The sequence below is a fragment of the Hermetia illucens genome, chromosome 2, assembly GCF_905115235.1.
Source record: "Hermetia illucens chromosome 2, iHerIll2.2.curated.20191125, whole genome shotgun sequence".
Lineage (NCBI taxonomy): Eukaryota > Metazoa > Arthropoda > Insecta > Diptera > Stratiomyidae > Hermetia > Hermetia illucens.
Genome location: NC_051850.1, coordinates 135788920 through 135804995, shown reverse-complemented (window position 1 = coordinate 135804995; position 16076 = coordinate 135788920). Strand labels below are relative to the sequence as shown.

Sequence of the window (16076 nt, the reverse complement as noted above, 5' to 3'; positions counted from 1 at the left end):
GCATTTGAAACACCTGTATAGCGACATCTGCTCTCGCAGTCGTTTTCTTCCTTTAGCAGGATAATCACCTTCATTACCGAGCTCCTTAAATTGTTTCATCGCGGGAGAAACCAATGGACGAACAAGCAAGTTCCCGCGCTATCTCACAGTTGTTTTCCTAGCCGGAGCAAGGCCACGATAGCTGAGTCATTACTTGTCATCACTGAACGAAGATGTAAGAACAGGCTCAAATAAAATTATGTAATTTTTAATGTACTCCAGCATTCACACAACAATAATAAAATACCAGGAACCGTTGAAAAACTTCTACCTTTTGCTAATAGAGCGAAAAAGTTTGTATACACTTATTTGTTGTCACCCTGCATATAAGATCAGCTGCATTTTCGAAACTTTCCATCAATAAAAAACATTCAAATTATCACAATTTTATTTTTTTACTTTTTACAAACTTAAAGTAAAACAGAACCTAAGAAAGCTATTGTTAAAGCTGGTATACTTGATTCGATTATTGGAGATTTTTTTCTAAAATAAGAAATGTAAATTCTCGTTGAATAAAATATCTTTTCATAAAAAAGAAACCGCATACCTAAATATAGGGGCAGCTGCTCTTGTTATTTGTAACTGTGCGAGAATCCATGGTCTGCCTGCAATTATGTCCGCGTAAACGCCGGGATCCTGCGCTCGACCACATCCTCTTCCCCAAGATACAACCCCAGTTAATTGGTTTTCACATATTATTGGACCGCCAGAATCCCCCTGTTCAAAAAAAAAAGAAAAAGAAGAGAGAACCTAGGTTAAGGATCAATTTATTAGTAGCTCTTTTAACTGGGACTGGCAAAGAAATCGTTGAAGGAAATCGTCCTCAGATACAGTTCAGGATTTTTTGGTTAGTGAATAAGAGTAGCCTCAGGCTCAGACGATGTTCTGAACAGAATTCTATTAGTGTAGTGTGAAAACAGTAAGAAATAGATTAATTCAAACTTTTAAGGCGTGTTTGAAAGGGGAATGTTACCCCACAAATAAGAGCAACAGAAAGCTGATGCCGATCCCAGAAAAAGGGGGTTGCCTTCTACTCAGACAATTCAAATTTTACGAGCGAGGTGCGCCCAGTATGGTAATCAAAATTGCGAAAATAACAAACCTCATCGTCCTCAATAGCGCAATAACCGCCGGTCTAGGCCTGCCTTGATAAGGCACTTAATGCATCCCGGTTTTGTGCCGAGGTCCACAAATTCAATATCCCTAGAAGCTGTATGGGCTCCTAGGCTAGACCATGGCTGCATCTCACGCAGCGTCTGCCTTATCTTCTTTTTCTACCATAGACATGGCCCTTATAGACTTTTCAGGCTGGATCACCCCCGTCCATACGGATTAAGTTACCTGCCCACCGCAACAAACCTCCGAGGAACACATGAGGAATGACAAAGCCATTGTCTTGTACAGAAAGATCTTTGGTCTATGATGAGACGATTCGAATAGAACAGTTTTCTCAAGCTGAAATAGGGTCTGTTGTCTGCCAGCAACCGTGCGCGGAAACAAATAAACTAACCCAATCATAACTCTCGATATGTCAAGTGCCTCTAATTCTTGCAAACATCGTGTGCTTACGGCATAACAGCCGACAAAGCAGTATATCTGATAGCAAGCATGATCGACATTGAAATCTTTATGAACGAGGGTTGCCAGTTCTATGATGGAGGAGACACAAAGTCCAGTGAATATCATTTGAAGTTAGCACGGACTAAACCTTTTTTGAAGTTAAAACCTAAAAGATATTAGACCTGCACAATTCACGCAGATGTTTCAAAAAGGATTAAACAATGTCGTGGAGAAGATAGCTCCGACTTAATACAATTGCTAATGGGCACGGAGGATATCACATATATCTTTCTTGCTTCGGAAATGACAACTCCTGTATTGCCCGACATGCAGGATAATTGTAGCTTCTTATTGACCAAGATTTGGCATATACAGGGCTGGGGAGTTAAGAGTGTGACAAACAAGTCAAACATTGGAGGCGAGGTGTTTCAGATATGAAAAGAATTGAAACTGTGATGTTAGAGTTTGAGCTAACTACTGAACTTAGTGCATACTTTAATCTGTGTATTTTGCTTAAATCTTACTTTTTCCTACAAAACCTATTCCATTTATCGAGCGGACGATACACAAACCCCTCAACTGGTTCCCTATCAAAATATTAATTTTAACTAGCAGCGCTAAATTTTAAGGATCGGCTTTTCAAAATGATTTTTCACTCCAGTTTGCCATGAGTATGGGTCTTGATTATATTAGACTATCTAATTCAATATAAAGCTAACATTAATTTACGAATATGCTCAGCATAACATGATCACCAGGCATCTCCGACTTTCAACTGCAGTGGCTTGAAGATATATAACTTTAACATCGTAGAATGCAATTTAGCGAAGGGGATGTTAAAACAAAGTACAATCTTGCAAAAAGACAGTTAAAGTAGAGGCACAGAAAAATAAGAAAAAAAGAGGACCCAATAGTTGAGAAAAGTGATTACAGTATTCACCGCATAAGGATTGGAAGATGTTCGGGGGTAAGAAAATTTGAAAGAAGTGTCTCGATTCCAAGATGTTTCCAAATGCTAAAGCCATTACAAAAAGAAGTTTCCATCAGCATCCTACAAACGTTGGAAGTTGGAAAAATTGGTAAAAACATCAATCGTATATAAAGCGAAGTGGCGGTACGACGAAATTATTTTTCATGCAACTTGAAGTTGAACTAACTGAGTTCAAGTGCGAAGGACAATCATATCCCCGATCAAGCCATAATATCATAGTGATAATCATTAGCGCTTTCTAAAATTGACTACCTTAAAAAAGATCAAAGTCTCAGGAAAAGGGGAAACCTACTCCTCTAACTGTATCACAAGCGACAAAAGTGACAAGCAACTTCCCAACCCCAACTTATTAGCAAATAAATAAGCGCAAGAAAAAAATCTGTCGTTTTGGAAAAAACCGAAACGGCTTCCCAGAAATAGAACTAAAGGCTCAGAAGATCAGCAGCCGGTGTCGATCAGCAAGCTGGCGACGCTGGCAACTTACATACAAGAAGGCCAAGAAAAATAAAGCAAAAGTCCGAATTCGGCAAGAAGCGACTTTCGTTAAGGGGTGAATCGGTCCGTGAAAGAAATGATCAACCTACCGCCATTTCCACCTTTCCAATAAATGTCAAAATTAATGCCGGTTTCGGAAAGTACTAATCGAGGCCTTTCACTTGATACCCAACATGACTATATTTGGTGAACAAACATTTACACCCCCCTTTTGCATGTATGAGGTCCCCCTTCAAATCAACGTAAAAGGATGTAATTCCCTGTATGCCTGAGCATTCACAGTTCCCACCTTTCCACTAAATTTCGTGTCAATCGCTAAAACCGTCTCCGCGAAAAATGCGTGTGACGGACAAACAGAAAGACAGACAGATACCTCGAATATAAACAGGCACGCAAAAACTTGCAGTGGGCCATGACGAAAAGTAAAAACTATTGCTTCAAGCCACCTGTTCCCTCAACATCCGGAAACAATCTTCCCAATGATACCAATGAGCACCGAAGACATACCTCCAGTAACCACAGAAGAAGTATTGGACACAGTGAAAAGGGTCCGGGAGACTCAAGCCCCCGGCATTGATCGAATCGCCAACAAGGCGCTGAAACTGACAATGAGAATAGCACCAAGCATGTTCGCAAGGGTATTTACAGACTGCCTAAAAGAAGAGAAAAATACTTGCTTGTATTGATCTCGAAGACAGGTAAGCCGATAGGTGAACCAACCCCGATAGACTTATCTGTCTTCTAAATACAATAGGTAAGATCCTCGAACGGGTAATCTATAACCGGCTATACCCATTATTTGATAGTGGCGATTATTTATCAAATAGGCAGTTTGGCTTCCAAAAGGCTCGGTCAGCGGTTGATGCTACCAAACTGGTTTCTGAGCTAGCCAGAAAAGTCTATGACCAAGGGAAATACTGCACACTGATGGCTCTTGACATCAAGAACGCGTTCAACTCTGCCAACTGGAACCAAATCATCGAAGCGGCATCGCGACAGAAACGCCAAAATATATTGAATACAATCTTCGCCTACGCGACTAGTGGCAGCTACTTTATGATTCGGGCACAGGGTCGAAGATGTATGTAACAACGACAGGAGTTCCCCAGGGATCTGTTCTAGGCCCTCTGCTATGGGACATAATGTATAATGGCATTTTACGACTGGAATGGACATAACATCCAATCACCCCGACGAAGTAGAGATATATGCGAATGAGACTATACGGACCATCAATCTTGGCTTAAAGACCACGTGCTGGACGGAGTGGGTTCTCTTTACAAAGCGGCGGAAACAAAAAATGTTAAAATTTGCATCGGGGAGCATGTTGTTAGCTCTCAGCCATCGTTGAAATACCAAGGAGTAACATTCGACTCCAAGCTGAATTTAAATCCCACTTAAAGCTTGCTGGGCAGAAAGTGGCGACTATCAACTCAACACTGGCAAGGACGCTTTCAAATGTAGACCGCCCGAAACACAGTCGATAATTACTTTTATCGCGAGTTGTCATCTCTCTCCTTTTATACGTGAGCGTCGGCGGTAAAAATAGGAAAAATCGCAGGCAGCTTCAAGCTGCATATCGGTTAAGCGCTCTCTGAACATGTTGTGCCTACCGAACAACATCCTATGAGGCAGCATGCGTGGTCGCGGTAATGTTCCCGGTGGATATTCTAACCAACGAGGCAAGTCGTGTCTCTACGAGAATCAGGAAGCAAGCCTAAACAAGCAATGTGAGCACATGCGGTCATTGGCTGCATGATAAACAGCATGAGACAGGACGAGAATTCCAGTATGTGGACTATGTGAAACCACGGTGAGACGAGTTTCAGCCAAAAATGCATAACACGTTTTCTTCGCCTGCCCAAGGTTTAAAAGCTCAAGGAGAAAACTTTAAACAGAGCTAAATACCAGTTTAATAGTGGAAAATCTGATTATACAATCAAATACAGCATGGGACGCGGTCGTCGCAATGGTGAAACGGATCCACCAGCAGCTAAAAACAGCAGAAGCGCAGCGGAGACGTAGCAGGGAAGCTACTGCAATTAACCCCACGCAAAGCGATAGCACCTCGTTTAGAGTGAACAGCTAAGAACTAAAGAGCACCGCGAAAAAATACCAGAACAGTGGTCCTGCGAAGAGAGTGTGGAGAAAATATGCGAGGTTCTAGCCGGTAAGAGTCCATACTCGGATCACTATCTCGTTGCCATGGTGCTCGGAGCTCGAATAACAACACCACCTAGAATCCCCTCTAACAATCAGGTGACAGTGAACACTGAAGCCATCCACAACACAGCTCTCCGCGAACCTATAAGAGGGAAATGGATGGCGCAATAACCGCACTCAACAGAGGTCCTGGAGATGAAGCATCAACAAATGATCTTCATAACCACCTAAAGAACGTTATCATTGATACGGCCACAAAGATATTTGGCCCCAGCCGCAAAAAAAGTCGGAACCGCTGGTTTGACGATGGATGTAAGCTAGCTACGGAACGGAAGAATTCTGCATATCGAGTAATGTTGCATTCTCAAAGAACGCGGGCACGTGCGGCGACTTATCACCAACTCCGTCGAACGGAGAAGCGACTTCACAGACGGAGAAAGGAAGCCTGGGAAAACCAACAAGTCTATGAACTAGAAAAGTACAGGGAGCAACCGCACCAGGCGCGGAAGTTTTACCAACAAGTCAGCAGGATGTAGCCTTATACACCTCGATGCTCATCCTGCCGAGACAAAGAGGGAAATCTGATTTCCGACAGAATGGGCATATTGGAGCGATGGGTTGAGTATTTTGATGAGCTACTGAACAGCCAGAACATCAGCGAGTTGGAGGGCCCACCAATTAAAGACGACGGACAAATACTGCCACCACCAAATTTAAGAGAAACAGTCCGTGCAATTCATCGACTTAAAAATTATAAGTTGCCAGGAGCCGATGGAATTACAGCCGACTTGGTTAAATACAGAGGCGACCAGTTACACCAAGTGGTTCATCAACTTGTGTTCAAGGTATGGGACAGCGAATCAATACCTGACGATTGGCAACGAGGCATTATCTGCCTCATACATAAAAAGGGAAATATCACACAGTGCAGCAATTATAGAGGTATCACGTTGCTGAGTACCATCTATAAGATATTGTCCACTATCTTCCAATGCCGGATAGCCCCATACGCCCAGAACATCACTGGCCCATACCAAAGAGGCTTCACTCCAAGCAAATCAACAACAGATCAGATTTCCTCTCTGCGGCAAGCGATGAAAAAACTGTTGGAATATGGACAACGGGTGCACCATCTATTCATCGACTTTAAAGCCGCCTATGATAGCATGGCCAGGGTAAAACTGTACACGGCCACGAGAGAATTCGGTATCCCGACGAAATTAATAAAACTGACTAGACTGACCCTGACCAATGTGCGAAGCCAGATAAAAGCAGCAGGATCACTCTCAAGACCATTCGGCATCAACAACGGTCTACGACAAGGTGATGCCCTATCATGAGTCCTCTTTAACCTGGCCCTCGAGAAAGTGATCCGTGATGCTGAGGTAAATGCAAGAGGTACGATCCTCTTTAAGTCCACCCAACTACTGGCCTATGGTGATATCATGGGAAGAACCACCCGAGACGTACGAATTGCCTTCATCCAGATCGAACAGGCGGCGCGAGATCTTGAACTGCACAGCAATGAAGGCAAGACAAATATATGGTGGCAACGTCAGCACCAAAAACCAACCAACCAACAACATCAAACCGCTTTGGGCAAACCGGAAGAATAAAGATAGGAGACTACCGAGACCGTTGACAATTTCGACTATCTAGGGTCGAAAATCACAGCCGATAATAGCTACGATGATGAAATCCACGCACGGTTGTTGTCAGCATACAGAGCCTATTTGAACTTACAAAAACTGTTCCGCTCGAAACGTCTCACCATAGGGTCAAAGCTCTTACTGTACAAGACTACGATCTTACCAGTCCTCATGTATTCCTCGAAGACTTGGGTTCTTAGCAAGAACTCTTGGCCGCCTTCAAGAGAAGAATCCTGTGAAGAATTTTTGGTCCCCTACGTGAGGATGGGCGATTCCGTAGCCTACACAATGACGAAATCAATGAGCGATACCATGACCGTCTGGTTGTGGATAAAATCCGGCTCAATAAGTTGCGGTGGGCGGGTCACTTAATCCGTATGGATGAGGATGATCCCACCCGGAAAGTCTATAAGGGCAATATCTATGGTAGAAAAAGAAGACGCGGCAGACCCTGCCTAAAATGGAGCGATAGCGTAAGTCAGGACGCCAGACAGCTTTTAGGGATATCGAATTGGTGAACCTCGGCGCAAAACAGTGGTGTCTGGAGTTCCTTATTAAGGCAGGCCTAGACCGGATACCGGTTGTTGCGCCGTTGATGATGATGATGAAGAGTCCGGCATGCGTGTCCTAGAATCCAGATGCGTATCCTTGATGGATTTCCCCCAGACAAAAAATAAAACGCAGACAGACAGACAAACGGACAACGACATAGACAATAAACCGATTTTAATAAGATTTTGTTTTACACAAAACGTTAAAAACACTCAAAACTGATTAGACAAGTTCAGAAGGGGGATATTTTTGGACCTGAATTATCTAGCGCGACAAAACTAATGGCTCCCGCTACCAAATTACTTTGGCTGGTAAGGCAAAGTTTGAATGAATTGGCGGCGGCATTCAAAAGAAAGATACTTAAAATAGAATCTTACAGAAAACCGTGTGTGAGATCGGATCCACGTAAACATGAGGGAAAAGGACAAAGAATTCCTACAAACACTATTCAGGGTGTGCAAGATGTTTGAGTTGGAAAACAAGAATCGCATCAGGAGAAGTAAAAGATGAGTCTCATCTGAAAAAGCTCATGTAACTAAATTCCAATCATAGCGAACCTGCTCATGACCTTTTGGCCCAGCCTGTCCAGCAGCTCCATTCAGTTGGGATAATTTATAATGATCCACCGATAAAGAAACAGCACCCTTCAGGATGCATATTAACGGAATCCCTTTTTATACGACTATTTTACTCCAAAGTATGACATTAGTGGAATTCGAAGAATTTTCAAGCAATCTCGCCAAAGCTCATAGTCCGATGGTCCCTCATTGTGACTGATGGTCTACATTCTAAATAAGAGAGCAACGTTTGAAATATGTAGTCAAGGACCAATACAACTCGAAACTTTGCCACCGCTGGATATGTATGCAACACCAAAGCAGCTTCTTTTCTTTAAGGGGAAAATTGACCAGGAGTGGACATTTTAGTAGACAAACTTTGAAATATATTAAATTATTATTTTCTCCTTGGATGGATGGATGGATGCTTTTGTCGGCCATCAACAATTCCATAGTAAAGTCAATGATTTTTTTTCTTACACTGCAAGAGTCGATTCCTCCAAAGGGAACACCAGCGCAAAACATTGTTGACATATCAGCGCCTGTCTGGTAAACGCATTGCTGATCTGGAACTAGCATGACCTCAGCATACATGAGTTGCCCACTTGGTTCCTTTCCTTGCTGAAATGTAAAAATATTTAAGTTAGATATAATGGAAGGTTCCGATCTAGAAACTAATCGGCTTTCAAAACAGATAACTTTCAAACAGATAACTACGTAGCACATGCGCAAGCAAATACGATACAAAGACTATTCGAATTACGGAATGGCTTCTATGTATGTCTACGAAGCAAGATGGTCCATTTGCTATAATTTAAATAAATATCAAAAATATTCTGCATAAATAGCCACTGCTATGATTCTTACTTCAGTCATTAATCCCCACCCTGCAATTAAGCACTTTGTTTTCTCTGGTGGCCTAGTTCGCACTAGCACAATGGGATGGACATTTTCTGACAAAGTAATTGCACCATTTAACTGAAAAGAAAATTTAAATAAATTCCAATTTTAATTAGAAACATGAAATATACATTCAATAGTTAATTATAATTAAATTAATTAATTTAATGTCATTTAATTAAAAGAACCCAATAATCATTTTTACGATATCTAGTTTCAATCGATTGCCAAATTCCACAATTTCGAATTTTCAATTATTTGTACGACCTCCACTTCAAATTTACCGGGAGGCTTTTCTTTTTTCTTTTATCTTCTGCACCAACGATGAAACCTTGCCGTTAATTTGTAGCAGGAGCCCTAGACAAGGTCAAGGTAGTTTGAGAGAAGAGTGGGGAAAAGTCACTACACTCTGAATGTCCTTGTAACACTTTGTCGTCTTAGCCAATAGGTGGAACCAACTCACTAGTGATAATTACTAATAAGAGGGATTTTGAAAGAAGCGAAAACTTCCCGACGACGTACCAAGGCTGACTTGCTAGAACTCCGGCGAGAATTTCAGCGATACAGGCGGGACATTCTAGGGTTAAGCAATTGATGAAAAATACTGCCTCTAGTAACATCGCGCTATTGTATTCTGTCGAGTCTAATGGAAATAAAAGTGAGTCCGATGTCAGATTTATACTTACTGCCTCGTCTAGGCGGACGCTGATATCAGACAAAATACTAAATGCAAAATTGTGGACCAGGATGAGAAACATCCCAATCATGCAGTAATACGCACGCTTCAGAGCAGGTAAGCCCTTGGGGGTTTAACGTAGGTACCTGTCTTGGAGACTTAATCCTACGGTCCTCTAGACACAGATTGATTTTGTGATCACAATCAGAGCCCCGCTGAGACAAGCAACAACGGTACCAGTCTACACCAAGTGCATGGCTTAACATTCATACTGATGGATGCAAGAATTACCTAAATCTCCACCGAGTACGGCAACCGTGTCGAAACGCAACACCACGCCGAGGCCCGAAGGTCTCTTCTTGCTTGAGCACAACCACAACCACCATAAAACTCCCACTAGAGGGGCCAACCGCAAACAACCGAGCTGTACTCGCATACAACAGGAGTTCACCCGAAGTATGAGAGTCCAGGGGCTATCCCGGTTCCCATGGTACCAGTATACTCCTGGTAAGATTTCGTGACCAATTTGCCACTTCAGATGAGTCCCCGTGCAGATTCAGGTCTGATCGCCCTAATTAGGCCTCTGGAGCATTCGCCTACTGCATCGCGGCCGGCAAACCAAAGTGAGTACAACATCTTCCGGTGCCACCACTATGGAGGTTCTCCTCGGCCACATGGTTTTGGTTTGGCCGAAAGAGTGGCCGCCCCGTCTTCCTCACGGCCACCTCTGAGCACCACACCATTCAGAGCAGATGGAGGTTTACTGTTAGCAACCCAACGCAGTTCAGAAGAGGCTTCATAAAGGTGACATTCCGATCGTGATGGGTGATCTCAATGTCAAGGTGGACTCTTCAACATATGATGACGGATCACTATTTTGGGGACTCTAATGACAATGGATAGAGGTTAGTGCTTACTGCACCTTCCCCCGCTATATCATTGGAAGCACATTATTCGAGCAAACAGTCTGCCATAAGGTGGGTTGGGTCTTAAATAACCGGCAGCGTACCTGTAATCAGGTCCAACACATATCGATCCAAATTTAAAAGTTATCTTCTAAATGTGCAAAACAAGGAAAGCGCTAACCCTACCCTGGAACAAGATGGTCATTTGACTTTATATCGTGTCTTTATCTTCTCGCACGGGTGGGAAGCTTAGGTCCCCAAATTTACCACACTTCACTTACGAGACCCGGCTGTCATTCTGCATTGGCAAAACTATCTTGCTGATCGGACGACAGATATCTTAGCATTGACATTGGTATTGTCCCGAAGAGGTTTATGGCGCCCTTCAGAAACTACCAGTGGATGGAAGCGGATTGAGGAGTACAGAGAACTGAAGGATTTTGTTGCCGCTACGAATGAGAACAAGTGTAATTCTTCCGTGAATTCCGGAATCAGTTAAGCGTAGGTCAGGTTTCAGGGAGCTGGGGTAGGGGCCGCATCCCGGACGGTACACCCATTCCTGTCTATAGCAGCCCTCCCCCTTGCACACGATGCGCTGGTGAGTTTTCCATCGAGAATAAACCAAAACTAATTAAAAAAATCGACGAAAAGCAGAGAAGGAGGAAGAGTTGAGTGCGTTTGAGCGCAGCACAAAAATCCTTCATTCGCCGCAGCGATCAGCGAAAGAGGCAACGAAGGCTGGCATACCCGATGTGACAACGGGACGCCAAAATAAACAGAAAGCCGGACCAAGTGGCGCGGCTGACGGTGCGAAGAAGGCAACTCCAATACTCTGTAGTGCCCCTGTTCCCAAAAAAAGCCCCGTCAGAATCGCTAGTTCAAAGCAGGTGAATTCGGACACGAACTGAGTGGAAGTGCAGTCGACCGTCCTAGCTTGAATCGAAGAGGGAAGGCTCATCAGGAAATACGCAACAGTGTGAAGCGTATGCGGTCGGCAAAGGCACCAAAAACAGGCTGATAGACCTGGAATTCTTTTTATAGGCGAACGTGCAGAGTAGCGGAAGACGATTGGAGAGCAGAAACATCCGCACTCCCCGCTGAAAATGCTGCTTGCGTCGAACGGATCGCAGATAGCTCAATGCAAAGAGAACTGAGGAAGAAACGAAAAGAGGACGACGTGTCTGAAGGAGACTTTATCAAAGTAGTTTCCAGGGCCCAAAAAAAAGAAGGCGAAAAAGGAAAAAGGGAAACAACTGACCCCGCCGCCAGACTCCCCAAACAGAAGGAGGCTGAAAACCAAAAGCCAGAAGCAAAAAAGACGAGGAAACGAAGAAGGACTAGACCGCTCCGCTCATTAAGCCGACGGAAAGCAAGACATTTACGGAAGTCCTTAGTGAAATCCAATACAGAAAGAAACCCGAAGACAACGAAGCAGAGGTATCTCATATACGGAAAACGAGAGGTGGAGGAGTCCTCGTCAAACTGGGCCAGGAGACAACTAGCGAGAGTACGTTTAGCGAAGCGGTCAAGGGGCTATTGTTGGAGAAGTCTCTTATTCCTAGCCTAGAGCCCATTTGCTCTCTAGAAATCCGGGATCTTGACTACCTCACAGAAAAGGTCGAAGTGGAGGAGGCGATAAAGCGTGCATGTCCAGAGATAACCAATGACCGGATAGGCATCACCCCTGTAAATGCTCGAGGCCAAAAACTCGCCGTGGGGGAAGTCCCCTAGCAATATGCGAGGCAACAACTTAGCAGCGGTAAAATATAAATTGGATGCTGTATGCGGGGTACGAATACGGATAGTCCCCACCAAGTGGTACAGGTGTCTGGACTATGGACACACGTCAGCAACTTGAAAGGGACCTGGCAGGAGAACAGCATGCCGGAGATGCGGCCAAGTGGGTCATCAAGGGAAAACCCGCAATGAAAGCGAAAGTTGCGTTCTCTGCAGAAATCGCGGCGCGTTTGGTCGCATACAATGTGGATTCGGGACGTTGTCCAATCTTTAGGGCGGAACTAGAAAGGGCTAGAACGCGAATAGCATGGTCCGCATTCTACAAATTAACATGCACCGGAGTGCAATCGCTCACCAGTTGCTAGCGCAGTTCGCTTCGGAGGTAAATGCTGATCTAGTGCTAATCAGCGAGCAATACCGGAATAGGGACCCGGCTTCATGGCATCTCGAATCACCGAGCACCGCCGCCATCTTTCTTCGGGACGACGTTCGAATTCGTGTTCTTGCCCAAGGCCGAAGGAATGGGTTTGTCTGAATTCAGTGTTTAGGGATGGCGTTTTTTAGCGTTTACCTGACGCCGAATGACACGATGCCGGACTCTCTGGAGGACACCGGGCAAATCCTGGGAGGCGGTGATTTTAATGCTAGGGCCTTGAATGGGGCATGCCTCAGCCAGAATCCAGAGGGAAGCGGATTTTCAAAATGGCGGCGAAAACCGGGCTCGTAGTGTTAAACACCAGATCCACGTCACCGGTTCGGAACCCAGGCTATGAAGGAAGCATTCCTGATATCACTTTTAAGTCGGAATCTCTGGCATCATCCGTGGACGGGTGGCCAGTACAGAAAGTTTTCTCGCAAGCGACCACCAGTACATCGCGATCGAAGTGGTTGACGCTATTTGCGGGCGAGCACCAACGCGACGCTCCAACAAAGTTTACACGCCAACGAGGAGGCATGCACCACAAAGGCACAATATCGATCAGCAAAAAGGAGACTCCGTAGCGCGATAAGTAAAAGCAAAGCTCGCGGCTGGCAGAACCTGATCAACGAGGTGAATAAGGACCCATGGGGACTTGGCTATAAGCTTGTTACCCTGAAAATCGGGGCTCTGCGGAAGCCCTGCATACTAAATGTCGAACAGATGGACCGCATTGTATGGGCATTATTCCCCAGACATCCTGTACGGGTTGATAACAATTAGGCGGAAAGCATCGGCGAATGCCTTTTCAGAGAGTTCGAAGAAGCGATTCTCACTATGAATAACAAGAAGGCGCCGTGTCCTGATAGCACCCCGGCAGAAGTCTACAAACTGGTGTTCCGCCAAGAGCCAGACTTGCAGCTTGGGGTGTATGCCTGACACTACCGGGAAAGTGCTCAAGAAGCTGATCATTGAAGCAATCCGCGCTGCTTGGTAGTTATCCCCATGGCAGTTCGGGTTCAGAATAGGAAGATCCACAGTGGATGCTGTTATGGAGGTGGTGGATGTGGTTTATCGAGCCGAGGCACACAGCCGCCGATCTAGACAGATTGTACTCCTCATAACACTTGATGTTAGAAATGCCTTCAATTCCGCACGATGGACAGTTATCCTAGCATGTCACGTGCCAAACTATCTCTTGTGGGTGCATCGTAAGCGCCTTGCTCAAGTGCAGAGACGGGGAGCCTTGCGAGTGACGTCTGTTTATCGCCCTGTCTCAGAACCGGCCGTGATGGTGATAGCATGAGTGATCCCCGTTGCCCTCCTTGCCAAGGAACGTAAAGCTATCTGCCGCCATAAGGGCGAAAACTTAAGAAAGGTGGTAGCTCGTGAAGAACGCACCCTTATCGAGTGACAACTCTCTTGGCAAAATGAGGCAAGGGGGGATGGGCTGCACGGCTCATCGACAATTTGGTCAGATCGATTACTTTCTTACCCACCGTCTAAGCGGACATGAAGATTTTCAGTCTCACCTGCACAGGATTGGGAAAGCGCGATCTCCTGATTGTGCTCTGCAATGGATTGGCAGACGACACTGAACGCACCTGAACCACCTGACATAGGGGAACTCTCTCCAGACAACATTGTCAGAGAGATGCTGAAGAGAGCTGGCAGTTGAAGTTGTGTTGCGCATTATGTTCGGGCTCTTCTTATTGCGAAGAAGGTTGAAATCGACCGTCGGAGGAACCGGATGGCGAGGGGTTCCCTAAACTAACAACTCCTTTCCTCCCCCCTCCCGTTGGTGAATGGGATTCCCTGACTTGAAGGCTCCCAAAGCCGGGAGAGCGAGAGGGCTAGCCCGAAGTAATGTTTTAAATGGTCCCAGGCTAATTCTTTGATGACAAGAAGGTGTTTAGTTGGCAGTCCGATAGCCAACTGTTGCGAGAGTCCAATAGTATATACATAAACGCATTTACCTACCCTACTCCCAAAAAAAGGTACATTGTTGAGAAATGTGTACCATTTTGGCAAGTAGTCAACATCTGTCTTTAATTTCAACTAATTCTGGAATTTTACCAAAACACTTACGGACAAAACAGCAAAGTCAAATGCTTGCGTATCGGGATTATATCGGGGATGAGATGCAACATGTATAAATGTCAGCTCTTTCCGTGAGGGAGCTGACTCTACTTTTCTGTCAACGTCTCCAGCGATACCCTTTATCTGGAACAAAAAAATATTGAAATTTGAAATTATGTATTTATAACCTATATAATTCTACCCTTCGGGTAAAACAGGAGGAAAAGGAGGTAATTCCCTTCGGTCCGAAATTATCTTAGTGTAAAGAATTTTCGCATTTTAACAATAATCAAAAGAACTACTCGGTTGTGGTTTATTCCTAACCCTTGCCCAAACTGCCAAAGAATTACAACACTCTTCAAACTAAAGCTTACCTTGCTAGGATTTGATTGATCTCGGAAACAATGCGCAGCGGAAACCACATGCCTATTTGAGATTAAGTCACCACCACAAAAGCCACTATCTTGGATATTTAGGGCCACCTTAAAAGCATAAATCCCAGAATTAGTCTGAATTTAGTTGAAGCCATTTCCCCCAATCGCATTTTTAAAATATTTCACAAAACTCACGAGGGATGGAAATTGACCAACTTTGGCTGGACGGCCCCCAATTATTCTGTTTCTTACGGAAGCCACTTCACAAATTCTTAACAATACAAGAAATAGACAAGGAGTACACCATAATTTTCTGCACATTTCTCATAACTCTCTGTTGGTAACAAAAGTGCCGGTTATGAGTTCTCATGAAATTTGGGACTTCTTCCGAAAGGATAAATATATAAATAAATAAATGTATTTGATTTGACACAACAATGACACATCATAACACCATAATAATTAACACAACAAAGAATAGTTTGAACGATCCTGAAAAATCAATGGGAACTTAATTAAAAAACTTCGGAGGGATAACGTTGCCTTGAAATACCTCATAATGTGCTTATTTATTAAATTTGATTTGTCTTAATTTTAGATCCTTGAAAAATTATATCCACGTACCTGGAGTTTCCCAGATCCAATCCCCATTTAACCCATTCCATCCACACTTGCTGACTTAAACATTGAGCATCAAACGTCCTAAGCGCCATCACTAATAATAATACGAGCCGAGGCACACAGCCGCCGATCTCAATGGATAGTGCTCCTCATAAGACTGGATGTCAGAAATGCCTTCAATTCCGTAAGATAGACAGATATACAAGGCACATTAGAAAACTCATTCCAGGTGCCAAGCTCCTTGCTCTATGCGACGCTAGAGGGCCACAGGATGGAAATCACGTCGGGAGCATCCTAGGGAAGGACCTCCGGAACGCGTCTTATGATAATCTGCTGGAACTCCATATGCCCGAAAAGTCA

General features: G+C 44.3%; 1 protein-coding gene across 1 annotated transcript; it reads right to left on the bottom strand.

The window, feature by feature from the left end:
- Window positions 1-409: 409 nt before the first annotated feature.
- LOC119649977 (transmembrane protease serine 9-like) lies at window positions 410-15577 on the bottom strand. Its single transcript, XM_038052416.1, has 7 exons — window positions 15291-15577; window positions 15096-15203; window positions 14731-14865; window positions 8874-8984; window positions 8487-8627; window positions 587-756; window positions 410-522 (listed from the first exon to the last, which is right to left on the bottom strand). Exons 1-7 carry the CDS (start codon window positions 15414-15416, stop codon window positions 450-452), a joined length of 864 nt encoding a protein of 287 aa, XP_037908344.1. The 5' UTR covers window positions 15417-15577; the 3' UTR covers window positions 410-449.
- Between the last annotated feature and the right edge of the window lie 499 nt (window positions 15578-16076).

Coding starts and splice junctions, on each gene's coding strand:
- LOC119649977 (XM_038052416.1), bottom strand. CDS start 15,416: ATGTGCAGAAAATTATGGTGTACTCCTTGTCTATTTCTTGTATTGTTA. Junction 8,628..8,873: donor GGTGGGGATTAATGACTGAA/GTAAGAATCATA, acceptor TTTACATTTCAG/CAAGGAAAGGAACCAAGTGG. Junction 523..586: donor GCAGCTGCCCCTATATTTAG/GTATGCGGTTTC, acceptor TTCTTATTTTAG/AAAAAAATCTCCAATAATCG.